Source organism: Peromyscus leucopus, chromosome 3 (genome assembly GCF_004664715.2).
Source record: "Peromyscus leucopus breed LL Stock chromosome 3, UCI_PerLeu_2.1, whole genome shotgun sequence".
In the NCBI taxonomy this organism is placed as follows: Eukaryota; Metazoa; Chordata; class Mammalia; order Rodentia; family Cricetidae; genus Peromyscus; species Peromyscus leucopus.
In genome coordinates, this window is record NC_051065.1 from 117,045,810 (window position 1) to 117,066,538 (window position 20,729).

The window sequence follows — 20,729 nt, forward strand, 5'->3', positions numbered from 1 at the left end:
TTTGTATCATTGGTCCTTCAGAGTAGTAGACTTAACTATTTTCACTTGGCCTGCTTAGTGAGAAGCTCTTTTCTTCCAGTTTTTTTTTAGACTGAGAAGTCTAAGATGAGGGTATCTGTTGGGGTATTCTGTTATGTGGGTTGGTGGAAGAAAGGTTACTCCAAGATGGAATTTTAAGGCCTATGTGGCAGCAGGAAGATCCAAGCCTCTGATGAACTGAACTGGACTGAATTTTAAACCCCTGGACAAAGGCATATTTATTGATTATTACACAAAGTTGGTTTTTTTTGGGGGGGGGGAGTAAAATATTTCTTCATACCAAGGTCCCTAATCTAATCTCTATGTCTCTCAAGGAAAGATTCACATGCCCACATGACTTTAGCCCTTTATTGTGTGCCTCTTGGAGTACACAATACTCCTAGAGCTTAAGGTGTGCCAGAATCATCTTGTGACCAGTCATGCAAAGGCTTTAACTCCCTCTCAGAAAAACAATTCTACAAATCACAGAAAACATCAGTGTTTTCCACAATGATTCTTTAGGTGTACTTGTAGAAAACAACTATTCACTCTTAATGTTTGCCCCAGATACAGTGACTGCTAAATTTCTACAACAGATATCATTAAGGTCCTCTGGTGGGAAACTTTGTTGTCTGCCTTGTCAACATTTCATCACACTTGAGAGAATGTCAGCTTCTCTTGTCTCTAGTCACTAACCTAATCATGAAGGTTCTATGCAGATGACCTCATGTAGCCATAATTACCTGTGAAAGGTACCATCTCCATAAGTCATTTCATTGAAGTTTTAGGGTTTCAAATTATGAATATTGTAAGATCAAATTGAGTTGATACTTGGCCAGATTTGTGCAATAAGTGAATCTCGGGTTTACTCATTAAATTGAAATATGGGTGTGTCTTAGGGTTTTTATTGCTGTGAAGAGATACTTATGACCACAGCAACTCTTAAAGGAAAACATTTAATTACGGTGGCAGAGGTTCAGTCCATTGTCAATGATGAGGAGCCTGGCGGCATGTAGGCAGACATGGTGCTAGCTACATCTTGCAGGCAACAGGAAATGATCTGTCACACTAAGCCAAGCTTGAGCAAAAGAGACCTACCCCCACGGTGACACACTTCCTCCAGCAAAGCCACACTTTCCTGATAGTGCCACTCCTTATGAGCTTATGGAGGCCAATTAATTCAAACTATCACATTGTGCAATGTTGAAGACGGCATTCTTGCAAGCGTATGTTGAGTTGTGGAAACATTGTTGCTGTTCCTTCAGCTGTGTTTAAAGATAGGAGAAGGGCCCTGCATTTATTCAGTACATCCTGTGTGGCTAGTTAGGTATTTGGACAGCCTGTATACAACATTTGTAGTATTTGTAAAGAATTAAATTTCACTTACTCTTTTGCTCATAACCTTTATCAATATTTTACTGTCCCAGATATACTACATTTTGAAAATTAGGCCTTAGAAGAAACTTTCATAAATTGGTCTTTCTGTTTACGTGAGATGCTTTGTACCCCTTTATTCTCCTGCCTCAGCCTCTCAAGCAACTGGAATAGTGGATATGTGCCACTGGGCCTGACTAAAGATGTAGTTCTTTAAGAAATGCTTTAAGTAGTCCTTTAAATAAGTCCAAGACCAGTTGGGTCCAGAATGAGGTGGGCAGATGACTGCATTTTTACTTAAAAATGATGTGGTTTTTTTTGCTATGCATTTCTAATTAAAAGGATGTAGTTCTTTTCATGTATATAGGGACGGGTATTTGTGTGGTGTGTGTATGCATGCAGGCACATACATCCTTATGCTGTATATTTTTCTCCACCTTGAAGCAGGGTCTCTTTGTCACTGCAAATACCAGGTAGGTTGGTCCTCAAGCTTGTGTTGAAAGTACCCAAGTACCTTAGAGGACTGGGGAGATGAGATGCTCAGTGAGTAAAGTAAGTTTCAGTGTCTTGTTGTCTGTACTAGCTTTTTTAACATACGACATACAACAGGAACATGTAAAATTGAAATCAGCTTTATTTACCTTTATAAAAAAATTTTCTTGTGTTTATGAATATGTGAATTCTTTTATGAATATTTATGTGAATTATTTTTAAGATTTCGACATAATTATAAACTTAACCTAATGGCTTAATTCTGTACTCTCTTTGCTAGGTAGACATATTTTTGGTTGTAAGCCTAGCCTTTAACGGCTGAGCTATCCCTCCAGCCCTTGCTAGGTAGACATTATAAAAAAAAACTAAATATATGATTTTTTGTCAATTTTTTAAAAAGATTTATTTATCAATGTTCTGCCTGCATGTATGCCTGCAAGCCAAAAGGGGGCACCAGATCTCATAGATAATTATAGGTTGTGAGCCACCATGTGGTTGCTGGAAAATTGAACTTAAGACTTCTTGAAGAGCAGCCAGTCATTGTGGGAAACAGTGATTGTTTTCTATGATTTGTAGAATTGTTTTTCTGAGGGGGGAGTTAAAGCCTTTGCATGACTTTGGTCATAACCTCTGAGTCATCTCTCTAGCCCTTTGTTCCCACATTTCAAAGGTTTATTTTAATCATTTTATTGTGTATGGGGGGTTCAGTATGTATGCATCAGTGTGTTGCCAGCACAGACCAGAGGAACAGAACTCTCCTCTGCCACAGCAAGTGCTCTTAACACCTGAACCATCGTTTCAGCCCCCTCCCCTGCATTTTAATGTGTAAACGAAGCCTTTGGAACTTCAGTTTCCCTTTCTGTCCCTTCCTCTCCCCTCTTGGGGATAGAATCTTAAAGTTAGACATAGTACTGTCATACCAAGCTGTCAGACAGTTGTGAGCTGCCATGTGGGCGCTGGGAATTGAACCCGGGTCCTCTGGAAGAACAGCCAGTGCTCTTAACCGCTGAACCATCTCTCCAGCCCGAGCATTCACTCCATTCATTCATTCATTCATTCATTCATTTATAATGCCGAATGCTGTTTGAAGGAGGGAAGAGGTCTTAAATACAGGCTTACAGCACAATGGGAGAACCCTGGAGGGCAGAAGTTCGCTAGGATGTTTTACAATCTTGCATCTAAGCTGTTAACGCCCATTATGCAGGATATACAGACAAGAGCTGGGCACAGCACTCAGGAGGCAGAGCCAGGTGTATCTCTGTGAGTTCGAGGCCAGCCTGGGCTACCAAGTGAGTTCCAGGAAAGGTGCAAAGCTACACAGAGAAACCCTGTCTCCAAAAACAAAAACAAAAAGAAAAAAGGATACACAGACAAGAAACTTCCCTTAAGCATTCAGGAGGGTGAAACCTGGCAGGGAATTAGCATAGGGAGGAGGTCAAGGTCAAGGTCAGCAAGCAAGGCAACAGTTACCCAAAACGGGGTCTTGCATGGGACGTCAACAGGTCACTTTACCCATCATGGAGACACAGGCCACACAGGCGCTCTGTCTTAGCTTGGTAAGCGCCCCCAGGCATTACCCGTCTCTGAATATTTATTATCATACAGACTCAATCGTGTGTGAGCTGCAGAGTTAACTGCTGCCAAAGATCTCAAAGTGGCACTGGGCTTGCAATCTGTGTGTTTGACACAGAAAAAACCAACAGAGGTCCTATTCCACCCATAGCCAGTAGGCTAAAGGCAACTGAGCCATTCCCTTCCTTAACAAGCCTTACTGCAAATTGGAGTCCTTGTAAGATGGTATCCCAAAAGCAAATGGAACTTGAGTTTATAAATTTATAATTTTCAAAGCCAATCTAAATGTATATAACTATTGAATTAAATTTATCATGCCCAGTAGAATGAAAGATTAACTGTGGTAGCTACTTTTGCTGCCAGGGTCTTCACTGTGCTAGCTGTAGTAAGCAATTATGAAATGGTAATCCCAGAAATAGTAGCAGCGGTGGCCGCCACTGCTATAATAGCAACAACGGCAGCAGCAATGTCAAATTCTCTTCTGCATGGATACAACTCCAGGCACACGAACCGCCAAGGCCCATTTTTCTTGATCCCAGCATGACTTAGGCTGGCAGCTCTGCAAAAGAACAACTAAGAACCATAAAGAAAAAACAGGCAGCTCATAAGGAGCATAACTAATGGTCTTATAATGGCTACATTCAGGCTCATAAATTTTAAGGTATCTTCAAAGGGGGGGCTAAATGAATTTCAGGAGGCCAATAAATGTTGCACAGAGCCACTCCTGAAAAGTAGGTACTACACCAGCTTGAAGAGGATTGTGAAAATGAAAAGGCTTAGCTGGCATGCTACTGTTAACAAATGGAGGTCAGTGACCTTCAGGGTTATCCTTAGTCTCCAAGGTGTCTGGGTGACACTTTCTCAAACATACTTGAAAAAGCAGTTACCATACATGACCTTCTGGAGAATTCAAAAGAATGGCTACAGTTCCTAGGCTTACGTTAATGCTTGCCAAAGCTGGCCATATTGGGTGCTCAATCCCCATTGGTATCAGAAGGGGAGAGTTTTTCATTAAGGCCCAATAGGTCTCTGTCATGTTGGGTTTCAGCAACAGCCACAGGGTGCACACAGCACTCAGGAATGCAAAGAGGAACCTCATTGTCCCGAGGAAAGACATAAACAGAACCCCGGGCCCACACCAACACCAGATTGGGTCTCCTCCAAGTGCTAGCAGAAAGATCCTTCCATCGCTCCAGAGGGTGATTTGCAACAGGAGACCTCCAGGAACATTCACTCTTAAAGGATATTTATTTATTGTGTGTGCCATGAGCTGGATCCTAGAAATGTGACTGGGGTGACTAGACAAATGAACTAGGACAGTCACACAGACAAGTATACCTGAAGGCTAGCTGGTATCAGGTGGGGAGGAGCGCCCTGATGGGGATGCTACTGAAGCCCTGCTGGCTGGGCAGGGCAGTTTAGCTAATCTCAGTAGTCTGAATATACTGCTTTTAGCCAAAGGCCAAAGGCTTTGACATTTCTGTGAGCCTGATTTGGAGAAAGTCTTGCCCTGGCCATTCCTATGTCAACAATACATATTCTCCCAGGACTTCATCTCACGTGTGTGCCACACATGTGCATGTGCCTCACAGAAGGCAGCTTGCAGGAGTTGGTTCCACCATGTATGTAGGTATTGGGGATTGAGCTCAGGTTGTAAGACTTGTAGGGTGAGTGCCTTTGCTGCTGAGCCATCTCCCTGGCCTTCAATTATGCTTTTTTTTTTTTTCTTGGTAAATTATTGCCTTAAGTGTGAAAAAGTTTTACATTTTAATGGATAGTTGATATATAGTTTAACATTCCTTTTCCAAAATAGAAGTTTTCTGGACTTCACTAGTTCAGCTTCCTTAATCTGAAAATCCAAACCCCGAAATGCTCTGACATCTGAAGCTTTGAGCCCTGAAAGGAAAGCTAAGTTTTTCAGATTTTAAGGCATTTTTTAAATCTTTATTTAGGGATGTTCAAAATGTGTGTACTGTTTTAGATTAGTAGTATTTATGGGGAAAATCGTCATAATTTGTAACTAGTTGAAGATTGTGCTATATTAAAGCCCAGATTCTCTGAGTGCTGAGATGAGCCTTCAAGTATTGGGTAATCTGCTAGGGTGGGTGTTTAAATGGCTCTTTTGGGAGTGTTCTCAAAGGCTTGAGTTAATGTACTAGTGCTCTCTCTAACATTTAAACTATACAAAATAAAAATTTAAATTATAATGAGAAATTCAGAAGAGACTTCTTTACCTCATTTCTGTTTGAAATATGCATTCTAGATATTCTAAAAGGATATTTGGGTTTTAGGAAGTATAGTTAAGTATAAGGTCTTTTGCATAACTGATGTTGATTCACTTAAATCCAAAAGGAAACAAGAGAAGAAAACAATACATTTTTGGGAAAGATGTTGTTAGCAACCCTGTCAGGCTTTGGGTGGGAGGATAAGATACCTGTGGAAGACTAAGCCACTGTAGTTGGTGGAGCTGTTCCTTGGGCTACTGCCAAAAGGCTCATTAGTTAGGCATCAATGCTTTCCCCTCCTGTTTCTTCTCTGCTTTACATTTCTGAGGAAGAGTGTATGACTGATCCACTTGGATGAATCCATTTTTTGTGGGGAGATCTGGTAGGCACCATCCCACCGAAAGAAAATAGAAACAGTTGGGGAGGTCCATCCCGCTATTTAAGTCTTTCTAGAAGAGTAGTGAGTGCAAATGAGTTGGGGAGCCAGCTCCTTTGTACATACACTGTAGCCAGCAAGCAGTGCAGTCTACTTGGTTACTAAGTAAACTCCAGTAGTTGACTGCAATTACAGCTCTGTTGTAGTAGGAAGAGCAGCTCCTCCTTGGATCCAGATACATTTAGTACCTCAATCTGCAGAAATCTTTGAGTTGGTATTATGTACTTAATAATGGGATCAATCCACAGAGTCTATTTAATGATCAAAGGAATTTATTTGGGGGTAAACTCAAAACCCCAGAAGATTTATTGTAGGGTCTGGGAAAGCTTAACTATGTCCCATGCTGAATGGCTTGGTCCAAGATCTCAGCATCTAGAACCACAAGATAGCCAAGAAGAGGGCCAGCATCCCAGGTCTTAAGGGTCCCTGGTTGCCACATCCCCAGAGGCCTGTACCTCAAGGTCATAAGCAGGTATAACAGCTACAGCTGCCTCACTAGGGGCGGGCTTCAGGGCATGGCTCAGACAGCTACCCACTACACCTTAATGTTTCCATGACAAGGATGTTGCCTCCAAAAAAAAAAAAAAAGAAATGTATTATTCTCCCTCTCATCCCCTTTGTAGACAAGGTTTCACTATGTAGCTCTGGCTATTCTGGAACTCACAGAGATCTGCCTGCCCCTCTCTCTCAGTCTTCCAAGCACTGAGACTAAAGATGTATGCCACTAAGCTGGACTAAGAAAGGTCATTTCTCATGATATATGTCTTAGCATCAAGGTATCTGATGCTTTAACAGAATTACAAAGTGTTTTAGGAAGTAAATTAGGTCAAGTGCCTAGGAAGGGATCAGCACTTTTTACTGGTTGTACAAGGAGCTGAAGGAGATGGGGAGGTGGGGTCTACAGTGATCAAAGGAAGTCAGGAAATACAAGGCTCCTGGTTGATGTGGGGGTCAGAAACTATAGCTCTGATGTGGAATTTTTAAATGGAGAAAGATGAGAAATGGTTACTTCAGGATTTTTGTGCAAGAGAGGGATAAACCATAGCTTTGCTCTTGGGAAATCTAGCATACTTTAGGAGTACTAGGAAAATTCTCGGGAAACTACTGTAAATTTGAGGAAATGAGACTTGCAGTAGGGGAAATAAGATTCTCAGACAATTTGGGGTTTTCCATCAGAGAACATTATCTGTATACCATCCTCATTGTCTTTGGATTTTTAAAAAAAATGGTTTCCTGAAGTACATTTTTATTTACTCTCTTTGAACATCATATTGAAAATCCTCATGTGCCTCCACTGTTGAATTAGGCCCTGTGAAGTTTGAGAGCCTGTGAGCGTATGTCTGATTGAGTTGTGGCCTTCTGTTTTCCTGCTTACTTAATTCCTTAGTTCTCTAGTAGATAATGCTCCCTTGTCACAGTGACTTCTTGTTCCTCCATTGTGGGCACCCATCTTTAAAGACATTCTAAGGCCTTCTGCAAAACCTCCATTCCCATGTTAGATGTGCTTGTGATACTTGATGACTTACTTCCTTAGTCATGTGTTAAATTTGTTTTGCTGATACTGCTGGTGTGAGCTCCATGGAGTTAGCTGGACCCTTTGGCCTGTTCTGCAATCACATGGTAATGCATATTTCGTGTTTTGTTTTGATATTCTTCTCCTGTACTTAAACAGTAGTGGGGGTATGCAGCATTTTCACAGACTAGGGAGGGGTTGAACAGATGAATTTTAAGAAATTAGACCCAGTGGACATACAGAGGTGTAAAAGTGACACTGGTTGAAACCACTAGCTCTACATAGAGAACAGGTAGGTTGAGCTCTTGAGTTGCCACATTGGGCAGCTGAAAATGAACAATGGTAACCTTGCAGAATGCTCCCAGGAGAGCAGGGAAGTTGAAGTGTGAGAGTTAACCACTGGATACAGCAACATGGAAGTCACTGATCTTGATAGGGACAAATTAGTTTTAGTGATAGAGCTGAAAGCCTGACTGGGAGATATCACTAGGAATTTTACTGAATAGGACAGTGAAGAAATGAAGTAGGAACTAGGGGAGGAGGAGTAAAGAAAAATGATGAAGATGGGAAAAGCACTGGGTGGGGGTAATCTACCAGAAAGGTGTGCATGTAGGGAATAAGAGGGAAGATTGCCATTATTGTATGTAGGGTGAGCATGAGCACATAGATTGTTCATAGGAGGTATATATAAGAAAATAGCTGGGCATTCCCTACCTAAACTTCAGTTTTAGAAAAGAAATAGGAAGTGAGGTCATTGAATGTGGCAGTATGCTTTTCCCTTACCAAGTACTATATAGCAGGAATCTTCTTAAAAGTTCTTATTAATAAAATCAAACCCGGAGCCAGGTATTGGGGTGAATGCTGGAAGATCAGAGAAGCAGAACAAGCCACAGCTACCTCACCTCGCCAGTTCCTCAGCTGATCCTGTTTCCTCAGACTGGAAGCTTCTCAGTCCTCATCCAGAATGAATCTCAGCTGAACTGCTACTAGAAAGCCTGAAAGCTTAACCAGCCAAATGCTTCTAGTTCCTGGTCTTCACACCTTATATACCTTTCTTCTTTCTACCATCACTCCCTGGGATTAAAGGCTCACTTTCTGGGATTAAGGGCGTGAGTCACCATGCTTGGTTGTATCCAATGTGGCCTTGAACTCACAGAGATCTCAGATGGATTTCTGCCTCTGGAATGCTAGGAGTAAAGGCATGAGTGCCAACATTTTCTAGCCTAAGTATCTTGTGGCTTCTCTGACCCCAGATAAATTTATTAGGGTACACAGTATTTTGGGGAACACAATACCACCACAAAGTACTGTAATAATAGATCTCACTAGACTTTGAAAAAGCTAAGTGATTAACATTTTTTCCCTTATTTTCTATACTAGTTTGCCAATTGACATATTTTCTTTGTCTTTAAAGAAATTTAAATGAGTTGGGAAGTAATACTGAGAATTTTCTTCTCTTTAATAAGAGAGATTACTTAGAATGCCTCTGAAAGTATTTCTAGGGTAGAGACTTCTTGAAGTTAGTTACCTGTTAATGTGATAGTACATATTCAGCTCAACACATTTTTGTTAACTGACACATTTTCCTCTTACTAATGCCATCCCAAGATGTTACCCACATCCCTAAGTTCTTACATTTCTTTCTGCTGTTATTTTTAAACATTTATGTGTATGAGTGTTTTGCATACACACACACACACACACACACACACACACACACACACACCCCACACACATGCATACCTGGTGCTTCTGGAGTCAGAAGAGGTCCTTGGAGGTCAGAAGAAAACATCAAATTTCCTGGAACTGGATTTACATATGATTGTCAGCAGAAGTGTGAGTGCTGTAAACTTAATGCCAGCCCTCTGCAAGAATAGCAAGTGTCAGTAGTCTGATAGCCAAAGAAGGGAGTGTATATGTCTCCTTAGAACAGTGGTTCTCAACCTTGCCAGTGCTGTGACCCTTTAATACACTTCCTCATGTCGTGGTGACCCCCAATCAAAATTACGTTTGTTGCTACTTCATAACTAATTTTGCTACTGTTACAAATCATAAGGTAAATGTCTGTGTTTTCCTATGCTCTAAGGTGACCTTTGTGAAAGGGCCATTGGACACCCAAAGGGGTTGTGACCCACAGATTGAGAACCACTGCCTTAGAGTATATTCATTCCTGCAAGACAGGCCAAGTACATCTCCTCACTCTTTGTTTTAACACCTCAATCTTGAGGTGAAACATGCCACTATCTGATACAAATACAAACAGAATTCAAGTAGGAGCCATGGTTAGACCACTTTTAGACAGTGTCAGGTGCACAGACTGCTTCTGCATCATCCCTTGGCTTTTGTGACCTTCAGAAGGGCTGGCCCAAGTTAGCCCCCATTATAGATGTTTGAGACAGGACTCCCTCTGCTGGGATTATAGGCAAGGGCCTCCATGCCCAGTGATGAAGGGGCATTTTTAAAATTTAAATTGTGGGGGTGATGGATGTATGTGTAACAGTGCCCATGGAAGTCAGAGGACAATTTGCAAGAGTTTGTTTCTCCTACAGTGTAGGATCCAGGGATTGAACTCAGGTCATCAGGTTTGGCAGCAAGCTCCTTCTCTGTTGAGCCTCTTGCTAGCTGAGAAAGAACCATTCTTTTTTTTTAATTTAATTTAATTTTTTTTCTATTATCAGCTTGATACAGTACAAATTCTTATCCTAATAGTGAAATGTTTCACTGAAGCTTGCCCAGTGATTGAGTAAAACCAAAGCTTATTATAATCCACAGTTATCCTAGGGTCCACCCAGCTATGTAGCCTCCCTGGTTCTGTGGGTTGCAGTCCGATTGTTCTTTGCTTTATATCTAGTATCCACTTATGAGTGAGTACATACCATGTTTGTCCTTCTGGGTTTGGGTTACCTCACTCAGGATGATATTTTCTAGTTCCATCCATTTTTCTGCAAATTTCATGTCATTGTTTTTCACTGCTGAGTAGTACTCCATTATATATATGTACCACATTTTCTTAATCCATTCTTCAGTTGACAGGCATCTAGGTTGTTTCCAAGTTCTGGCTATTACGGATAATGCTGCTGTGAACATAGTTGAGCATGTATCTTTGTGGTATGATTGAGCATTCCTTGGGTATATGCCCAAGAGTGGTGTGGCTGGGTCTTGAGGTAGATCAATTCCCAATTTTCTGAGAAACCTCCATACTGATTTCCACAGTGGTTGTACAAGTTTGCACTCCCACCAACAGTGGAGGAGTGTTCCCTTTGCTTCACATCCTCTCCAACATAGACTGTCATTAGTGTTTTTGATCATAGCCATTCTGACAGGTGTAAGGTGTTATCTCAGAGTCGTTTTGATTTGCATTTCTCTGATGATTAAGGATGTTGAACATTTCCTTAAATGTCTTTCAGCCATTTGTGATTCTTCTTTTGAGGATTCTCTGTTTAGCTCTTTAGCCCATTTTTAAATTGGGTTGTTCAGTATTTTGATGTCTAGTTTCTTGAGTTCTTTATATATTTTGGAGATCAGTCCTCTGTCAGATGTGGGCTTGGTGAAGATCTTTTCCCATTCTGTAGACTGTCTTTTTGTCTACTGACCATGTCTTTTGCCCTATAAAAGCTGAAAGAACCATTCTTGTTTATTCCAAATTGATTACCTGTAGGTTTTAAATTTTACCATGTTATAAAGATAGGAATCTTCACATCTTACAACCAAGTTGACAATTCTTAGAATGAAAGATCTCCCTCTTTATAATTTTGATTTATTTGTGATCTTCATTTTCTAGACACTATGCCATCCTTTCTTGGTTTTATTTGATTTCATGGAGTGAGGTAAGGCTGGACAGCAAACTGGTTAATTTTGCTTTTATTGTTTGAAGATGTGTTGCCTGTCCTACTTGATGGATAGTTTCGGCATATAGTTGAAAAATCCTCATCTCTTCAGATTTTGAGGTGTCTTCCTATTGCTCTTCTGACACTGACTTGAGGTCCTCTGTGTTTCATCAATGAAATATTGTAGGGTTTTCTCTTTGGTTCCAAGATTATGCACTTTCTCTATCATGCTTTGATACAGATCTGTCTTGTCAATTCTTAGGTGCTACTTTCAGTTACCCTTGTGAGTTCTTTGAATTTGCAAACTGATAGTCCTCCCTTGGTGTCTTCAGGGTATGGATATAGGAGCCCTGCTGATACCAAGTCATTCTCGAGTTCCTTAATATTTATTATGTTCAACCTACAGATAGCTTTTCATGTGCTGCTTGTCTTGGTGACCTCGTTGTTACTGTGATAATATCCTGACAGGAGCAGCTGAAAGGAGAAGGGATTTATTTGGGGTTACAATTTCATAGTGACACAGCCTATGGTGTTGTCAGGGGCACAGCCAACAAGAAGACTAACCTGAGTGTTTACCATTCCAGAGGTTACAATGCTAGAGTATTCTTAAGTAAACCTTATGTCTCATTGTGAGATTTCTGTTTGAGGTTCTGGGTTTCCTAGTTTCTCTCTCTCTCTCTCTCTCTCTCTCTCTCTCTCTCTCTCTCTCTCTCTCTCTCTCTCTCTCTCCCTCCCTCCCTCCCTCCCTCCCTCCCTCTCTCTCTCTCTCTCTCTCTCTCTCTCTTTTCAAGACAGGGTTTCTCTGTGTAGCTTTGCACCTTTCCTGCAACTCACTTGGTAGCCCAAGCTGGCCTGGAACTCACAAAGATCCTCCTGGCTCTGCCTCCCGAGTGCTGGAATTAAAGGCGTGCGCCACCACCGCCTGGCTCTTTTTTTTTTTTTTTTTTTTTTATTGTAGTTCTCAGCAGAAAGGATTAGGGTTGTAGTGATTCTTAACTGGTGGCAGTTCATTTAGCAATGTCTGGGGGGTACTTTTGTTGATTGTTACTTCTGAGGAGTGGCCATTTTTCCTGGCACACATGGATAGTGGTTGGCCATGCTGCAGAAAACTTAGAGCACATAGGGTAGCTTGCCACAAGACAGGATTTTGTGGTTCTCAATGCCAGCATTGCTGAGTATGGGAAATTCCCTTTGTTAACTTTTTTTTTCTTGTACTATTGGCTTTATCCTTTTAAGGTCCAGCTTATTCCTACTTTGTCCTAGAGCCCTCCTGTCAACAGTTCTAAACCTACATTGATCCTCCTGTAGGTTTTGTGTATTAGCACAAAAATCTCCATCATGAATTTTCTATTTAATACAAAGTCTTTTGAAACTAATTTTGTTGATGGTGGATCTTTCTGTTCCTTGAGAAAATTTATGTTGAGACAGGTGGATCTGGAACTGGGTTCAAGAGGTCCTTCAGCCGTAGCTAGCCTCTTGAGTAGCTCAGATCCACAGTCTGTGACACTACTTGCTCTTCCTCAAGACCTTTTAACTGCTCTTGACCTTGATGTTGTGGATTGTTAAAATGAAAAAGGTGGAGGGGCTTACCTCATGTTAGCCCATGCTGACCTTGAATTTCTGACCTCCTGTCTGGATCTCCCAACTGCTGAGAATACAGTCTTATATCACCATGGCAAATTTATGCATGCCCAATTTATACCGTGCTAGGGATCAAGCCCAGGGCACACCATCTATGCTAGGTGAGCATTTTACCAACTGAGTTACATCTCCAGCCCCAGATTTGAAACACAGAACAAAGCAAAACTGAATTTCTGATAATACTGTTAGTATGATTTGGTGCTGCTGCTGGATTGCTGCTAGGTCATCATTTCCATCTAGCATTGCTTTCAGGGTTGTTGGCACAGTGAAGATAGAGCCAATAAATAGCACAGTGAAGTTGCCTGATTCCTGATTCAAGCCTGATCTCTTGAATCACAATTGGAAACTACTCTCCTAGTTTATAGGACTGCTAGACAGTCATATATAGCAAATTAATACTCTGTTTTCTGTAATTGTGTTTAGTGAACGTACATGAGAGTACTGTGCACAAAAAAATAGGTGACATCCCTAACTAACTTTTGTATCTCCTAGAATTGAGACTGTTTGTTCAGGTATCACCTTCACACTTTTTCTTATATTAATGGTAAAATGTGAAGAAAGGATTAAGAGGTCTGGTATTATTCCCGGGGAGACACGAACAAACCTCTACTCACCCTTGATCAGGAACCATTGTCAGACTAAAGTAAGGATATCACCAAAGTCACTTGGTGAACCACTGGCTCAGTTTATATTTACTGGTTTCAGTCAATGTTCTGTTGCTGTGAAGAGACACCATGACCACAGCAACTCTTAAAAGGAAAGAATTTTATTGGGGCTTGCTTACATTTTAGGCAGTGTTCCACAACCTTCCTAATGCTGTGCTCCTCATGTTGTAGTGACCCCAACCATAAGATTATTTTGGCTATTTTATAACTGTAATTTTGCTCCTGTTATGAATTGTAATGTAATTAATTTCTCTGATGGTCTTAGGCTACCCCTATGAAAGTGTCATTTGACACCCCCAAGGGGTTGTGACCCACAGGTTGAAAACTGCAGGTTTAAAGGTTTAGATAGTTATCAGCATGGCAAGAAGTGGGGCAGCATGCAGGCAGACAGGGTGCTGGAGAAGGAGCTGAGAGTTCTGTATCATGATCCACAGGCAGCAGGAAGAGAGAGACACTGGGCCTGGCTTGAAAGTTTGAAACCCCGAAGCCCACCCCCAGTGACACACTTCCTCCAACACCAAGGCCACACCTCCTAATCCGTCAAGTAGTGCCATTCCTAATGACCAAGCATTCACATATATGAGCCTATGTATGGAGTCGTTCCTGTTCAAATACTGCTGTTAGTTGAAGCATAGATGAAGTGTTAACTACAAGAGCAGAAGTGACTGAGGCAGTTTTACCATCAAAAGCCAACCGCAGAATGCCTGGCAGGTTACAATAGCTGGAAATACAGAACACACTGAGCCACTTGTAAGCAGCTAAGCAGGTCAGAGAATGTATCTTCCAGGCAGTGCAGTGTAGCTGGTCTGAGCATCTTCTAGGCTATTTAGCTTGCTTAAGAGTGTGTGGGGGTGGGAGGGAGTCAGATGGCTCAGTGGTTAAGAGCACTTGTTCTTTCAGAGGGCCTGGGTTTTGATTCCCAGCACTCATATGGCAACTCACAACTGCCTGCAACTGCAGTTTCAGAAGATCTGACACACTCTTGTAGCCTCCTTGGGCACCAGGCACCCAGAGGGTGCACAAGAAAGCATTTAGACAAAATACCCACTTAAAAAAAAATGTCAGCAGTTCTTACTCCTTATATAAGTTTGGGGAAGATGGGTTGCAGTGAGCTGGTCAATGTCAGCGTTTTATCTTGGAGGAAATTACTACCCAGCAATGAATAGAGGTAAAATATAAATGGGGTACTTGTATATTTTTCCTTATGCATATGTGCATGTTTGTATGCCTGTGTGTATGTGTTTCTTCATTTTTGTAGTAAAAGGATGATGTTGGAATTGATGATTTCTTTCTCCACTTTATTTGTTGACTGGAGTCAAGTTTTTTGTTGAACCCAGGGCTTGCTGATACAGTTTGGCTATCTGGCCAGTCATCTTCATGGATTCTCATCTTTACCTTCTAAGTGCTAGAATTATACATAGGCTACCATACCCACCTGGTACTTGATTCTGGGAATCCAAGGTTTTGCCTTCATGCTTGAACTCTGTGTGCCTTAAACATTGTGCCATCTTCTAGCCCAGGCATGTGTACTTTTTTTGCTATGTCAGATAGGCTGGGACCAGTACCCTGAATACCTCAAATAACTGTGACTGAAAAGGGAGGGAGGAAAAGAACTTATTTATTTGTTGTTTGTTTTTTTGGGGACAAGATCTCACTGTGTGGTTCCTGATCGTCCTGGAACTTACTTTGTAGACAGGACTGGCCTTAAACTCACAGAGATCCTTCTGCCTCAGTTTGGTAGTTTGTAATTTCCCCCCCATAAGCTCGTAGGGAGTGGCATCTTTAGGAGGTATGGCCTTGGAGGAAGTGTGTCACTGGAGGCAGGCTTTGAGACCTTATATATACTCAAGCCACACACAGTGTCTCAGACAGTGTCTCCTTCTGCCTGCATGCTGCCTTGTTTCCTTCCATGATGATAATAGACTGAATCTCTGAACTGTACGTGAACCACTACACTTAAATGTTTTTCTTTATAAGAGTTGGCATGGTCATTGTGTCTCTTCTCAGCAATATAAACCCTAACTAAAACACTCAGTCTCCTGAGTGCTGGAATTAAAGGTATATGCCACCAAACATAACTTATTCTGTACTTTTAATGGTAAGAGACTTTCCTAGTCCACATAAGCATTATTGTGGAAATGATGAGCATCTTTAGTGTCTGTATTTGTGTTAAGTAATTGAAAGAGTAATTGTTAATGTTTTCTGACTTTTTTCTTTATAGGATTCAGTGGTCCCAATTTAAAGGTTATTTTATTTTCAAACTGGAGAAAGTGATGGATGATTTCAGAACTTCAGCTCCTGAACCAAGAGGTCCTCCCAATCCTAATGTTGAATATATTCCCTTTGATGAAATGAAGGAAAGAATACTGAAAATTGTCACTGGATTTAATGGGTATGCACATAATAATATTTTAAAGATTTAATTTTAGATGTTATTTCTTTAAGTTTTACTATATCTGGTTGATAATTGACTATTGTATCTCTAGTGCTTGGTGCACCCTCCATGGGGTTTCTCTGTGTAAGAGCTCTGGTTGTCTTTATTTGTAGACCAGGCTGGCCTTGAACTCACAGAGGTCAACCTGCCTCTGCCTCCTGAGTGCTGGGATTAAAGATGTGCACCACCACCACCTAGCTGTGTTTGCCAAATTTTGGTTCATAAATATTTTAAATGTTTACAGTTTTCATTGAAAAAAAACTTGAACCGATTTTATGAGTTTCGGGGATAGTCATACTTTTATGCATGCATTTATCAAGATAGCAGCAACATTCATTTATCAAGAAATATTTGAATGTTTCTTTTCTTTATTTGGTATTATTTTGATATTTGATGAAGACTTATTTATACTTAAGAGGTTTATTTTAGAGTGTGAGTCTCCCTTCCTGTCAATAACTATAAGCATTTTTAATCTTTTGTAAAATATTGAAAACCAGGAACACTAAGTGAATGTGATTACTTTAAAAGTGTTGCTGTGCTTCCTATTAGTCATTAAGTTCTAATTTAGAACTTTATGTTTACTGAAGGAATGATGCATTTGTGGAGTTGACTCTTTGAGTATTGCCTTTGGCACTAGTAATTTGAAGCATGTGGCAACAGTGTGAAATACAGTGAATTGGGTTTCTGTTAATAAGATTCCTGTTTATTGGGAGGTGTTACGTGAAGAGGTTTTAATTGTATGTTTTTAGACCACAAATAACCTGATTCTTTTGGGGAGCTGGGGTTTGAGACGGGGTCTTACTGGCTGGCCTTGAATTCACAGAGATCCACTGCCTCTTTGTTCCTTTGATGTTAAATGTGTGCACTGCCAATCTCTGCTTTTTTTTTTTTTAAGATTTATTTATTTATTATGTATACAGTGTTCTGCCTGCATACATGCATGCCAGAAGAGGGCACCAGATCTCATAGGTGGTTGTGAGCCCTCTGGAAGAACAGACGCTGCTCTTAACCTGAGCCATCTCTCCAGCCCCATTCTCAGCTGCTTATTCCCATTTTTTTAATTTTAGGAATTTGCCTGCACTATCAAAAGCTTATGCTTTGGCATTAGGTCTATTACTAAAACTTTTCCTGGAGATACCCTGTTGTCTCGTTAGTTATTTAACCATTGTTTATTATGAGTTTATCTGGGGCTCTTTAAAAGCACATATGGGGAAAAAGCTATGTGTTATGTGTGTTATATGTTGCATAAAATTTATTCTTGAGCTGGATGTATACAGCATAAACAGACTTCCTTTGTAGAATATTTGTATATAGTACACGTACGTGTACACATGCACACACAGAGACATTACAGATATATGGGGTTAAAATGAATTATACCACTGCATTTTGAATATTGAGCTAATTTATAAATTAGTAAGAGCAAATATTCTTAATTCTATTAGAGTAGATAACAGATAAGTAGGTTATTGGATAAAGTTAAAATATTTATAATTTCTTAACCTGTTAAAACATGTATTCATCTACTTTAGATGATTTGAACAGTCATTAAATGCCTAAGCACACTTAAACATAATTGCTCTTAAAGTGTTTTTAATTCCAGTTTTCAGAATGGCTGTTTGGATTATTTACTCTAATTAGTCAGAATTTAAGTTTAACTAGTGATACATTATGAATTTTCATTTTATATCTGCATATTTGGTCTGTAATTATATAGATATGTTGAAACAAGAAAGTCTTTGTTTTAAAGTTCTGAATAAAGGTTTTGATAATTTTTTTTTATCATACGTTTTTGCTTTCCATTGGATTTTTTAAAAATTTTAAATAGTATTTTGTGTGTGGTGTATGCCTGTGTGTGTACTCATCTGTGCAGCTCCTGAGGCCACCACAGGTTCATTCTGTCATACCGTCTTCTTCCATTGCTCCCTGGTCCTGGAGCCTGGTAATTGGCTAGACTGGCTAGCCAGTGATAAAGCCCCAGGGATCCACTTGTTTCTACCTCCCAGCATTTGAAATACAGATGTGTGCTTTTACAAGGGTGCTGGTACTCAGATTCAGGTGCTTGTGCTGGGGCAGAGCAAACACTTGATCCACTGAGCTAACGCCCCAGCCCTGTTCCATCAGCTGAGGGTCTTCTTTCTAGTTAGTATACTTCTTTCGTTTGTTTGTTTGTTTGTTTGTTTGTTTTTGGTTTTTCGAGACAGGGTTTCTCTGTGTAGCTTTGCGCCTTTCCTGGGACTCACTTGGTAGTCCCAGCTGGCCTCGAACTCACAGAGATCCGCCTGGCTCTGCCTCCTGAGTGCTGGGATTAAAGGCGTGCGCCACCACCGCCGCCCGGCTTACTTCTTTCGTTTTTAATAGGTTGTCTTTGTTAAAAGTGATACATCTTTATTCTTTTTAAAAGATCCCCAAACACCATAGATGTATTGGAGTCGTGTTACATGCTAGTTGTATTTTCACTTTAGAAAAACTTTGATATTTCAGTAATTAGTAAGTACATTTATAGTCTGTTGTGGTGGCTCATCACACACTTCATCCTTGCACTCTAGTCTGAGGCAGGATGATTGATTTAAGACAGCATGCAGACCAGCCTGTGCTACATCATGAGATCAGTCTCAAAACCCAAAGAATAGGGGCTGAAGACATGGCAGACGGTCACAGTTGGGTTCCCAGCACCCATGTCAGGCTCTTTAACAACCACCTGTAACAATAGCTCCAGAGGATTGAAAGCTTTCTGGCTTCCACCAACATGTGACCTCAAGTGTGCATACACACACAATCTTTTTTAAAAATCCAAAAAGGAAAGAAAAAATGCTGTCTTTTGTGGTTCTGTTTTCTCATATGTAAACAGCTCATAATATTCCTTCCTCTATGATTGTGAGCAGGCTTTTTCTTTGCCTTTTCCCCGCTTTGGTAAATGAAGTTGGGGAGTGGTGCTGTGAGCCATCCTTGTTTGTAGTACGTATTGTACAGACCATCTTTAGTTGATTTGTTGCAGCTCTAGGCAAGAGCATATCACATTTTAACAGGTTGCTTCTCTCTCTCTCTCTCTCTCTCTCTCTCTCTCTCTCTCTCTCTCACTCACTCACTCACTCACTCTGTGTGTGTGTGTGTGTGTGTGTGTGTGTGTGTGTGTGTGAGAGAGAGAGAGAGAGAGAGAGAGAGAGAGAGAGAGAGAGAGAGAGAGAGAGTTAGAGTTGCTGGAGGTTCAAATTGAACCCTTTGCAAGTTCTATACCAGCACTTTACCAATCAGCTACATCCTAGCCCTATCACAAAATGTTCATTTATGCCTCTGTGTAATAACTAGTTACTGTAGGTGTGTATATGCCTGTGCATGTTTTTAGGAGTTTTGTGTACATCTCTTCTTTCTACATTTGAGGTTTCAGTTTGTACTTTTGTGAAATAAAATGGCATTTTTCATGTGTCAGTAGTCCTTTAATTAATGGCTTTTTGTTTTTCTTAAGCTTTTTGTGTGTGTGTGTGTGTGTGTGTGTGTGTGTGTGTGTGTGTATGGATGGGTATTTTGTCCGCATGTGTGTCTGTGCAGCACATGCATGCATGGTGGCCTTGGAATCCAGGGTAAGGCCTCATCAGATTCCCTAGGAACGGAGATACAGATGTTCATGCGCTGCCATGTTCATGCTGGAAACCATATTCAGGTCCTCTGCAAGAGCAGCAGCTAGTGCTCTTAATTGCTGAGCCATCGATCCAGCCCTGTTCTGTTTGTAATTTGCTTTTTGATTTTACAAGGGTTACAAGTAAGAGATTGCCTTGGGTCTCAGATGAGCCCCTGTGTGTGTGTGTATACACACATATATACATTTTTTTTTTCTTCTTCCCCGAGACAGGGTTTCTCTGCCTTGGCTGTCCTGGAACTCTGTAGACCAGGCTGGCTTCAAACTCACAGAGATCCTACCTGTCTCTCCCTCCTGGGTGCTGGGATTAAAGGCGTGCGCCACCACCGCCCAGCTTATGCTTTTAGTTTTTGAAAGCTATAAATTAAATGCTTCATAGTATCTTGACACAGATTATAATATTTTTTAAATTATTTTAGTAAATTTTGAGTATGTAATTTTTTGCTCTTTGAATTTCGTTTACTCACTTCGTTATTTTAATTTTTTTCTTTTATTGAAAATAAATTTTTTAAATACAGTATATTCTGATTATGGCTTCTCATCCTGATCTACACTTTCTCTCTTTGGTCTGTCCTAAGAAAACAGACATCTAAGGAATAATAGTAAAATAAGATAAAACAGAAACAAATCGGAATAGGACAAAACAAACAGAAGAAAAAGCACAAACACACAGATGCAGACACACATAAGTTGACACACAGGAATCCCATGAAAACACAAAACCAGGAACCATAATATATATGCAAAGGACCTATAAGATTAAAAAACAACAACCCTCAATCCAACATATGAGACAACTTCCAAAGATGCCTTCTGCTGGGCATAAGGTCCTACCCTTCGTTTCTCCATTGAGACTCTCCTGGAGAAAAGTAGCTTTTGGTTAGTGATCAGGGTG

General features: G+C 40.6%; 1 protein-coding gene across 2 annotated transcripts in view; it reads left to right on the top strand.

Annotated features, from left to right (window-relative positions):
- Positions 1-20,729, top strand: part of Ppp4r2 (protein phosphatase 4 regulatory subunit 2) — a 48,490-nt gene that overhangs the window by 12,486 nt on the left and 15,275 nt on the right. For both annotated transcript variants that reach the window (XM_028872709.2, XM_037203947.1), the window contains exon 3: positions 15,985-16,155. In XM_028872709.2, coding sequence (XP_028728542.1) covers positions 15,985-16,155 — 171 coding nt within the window. The remainder of the gene's footprint in view (positions 1-15,984; positions 16,156-20,729) is intronic.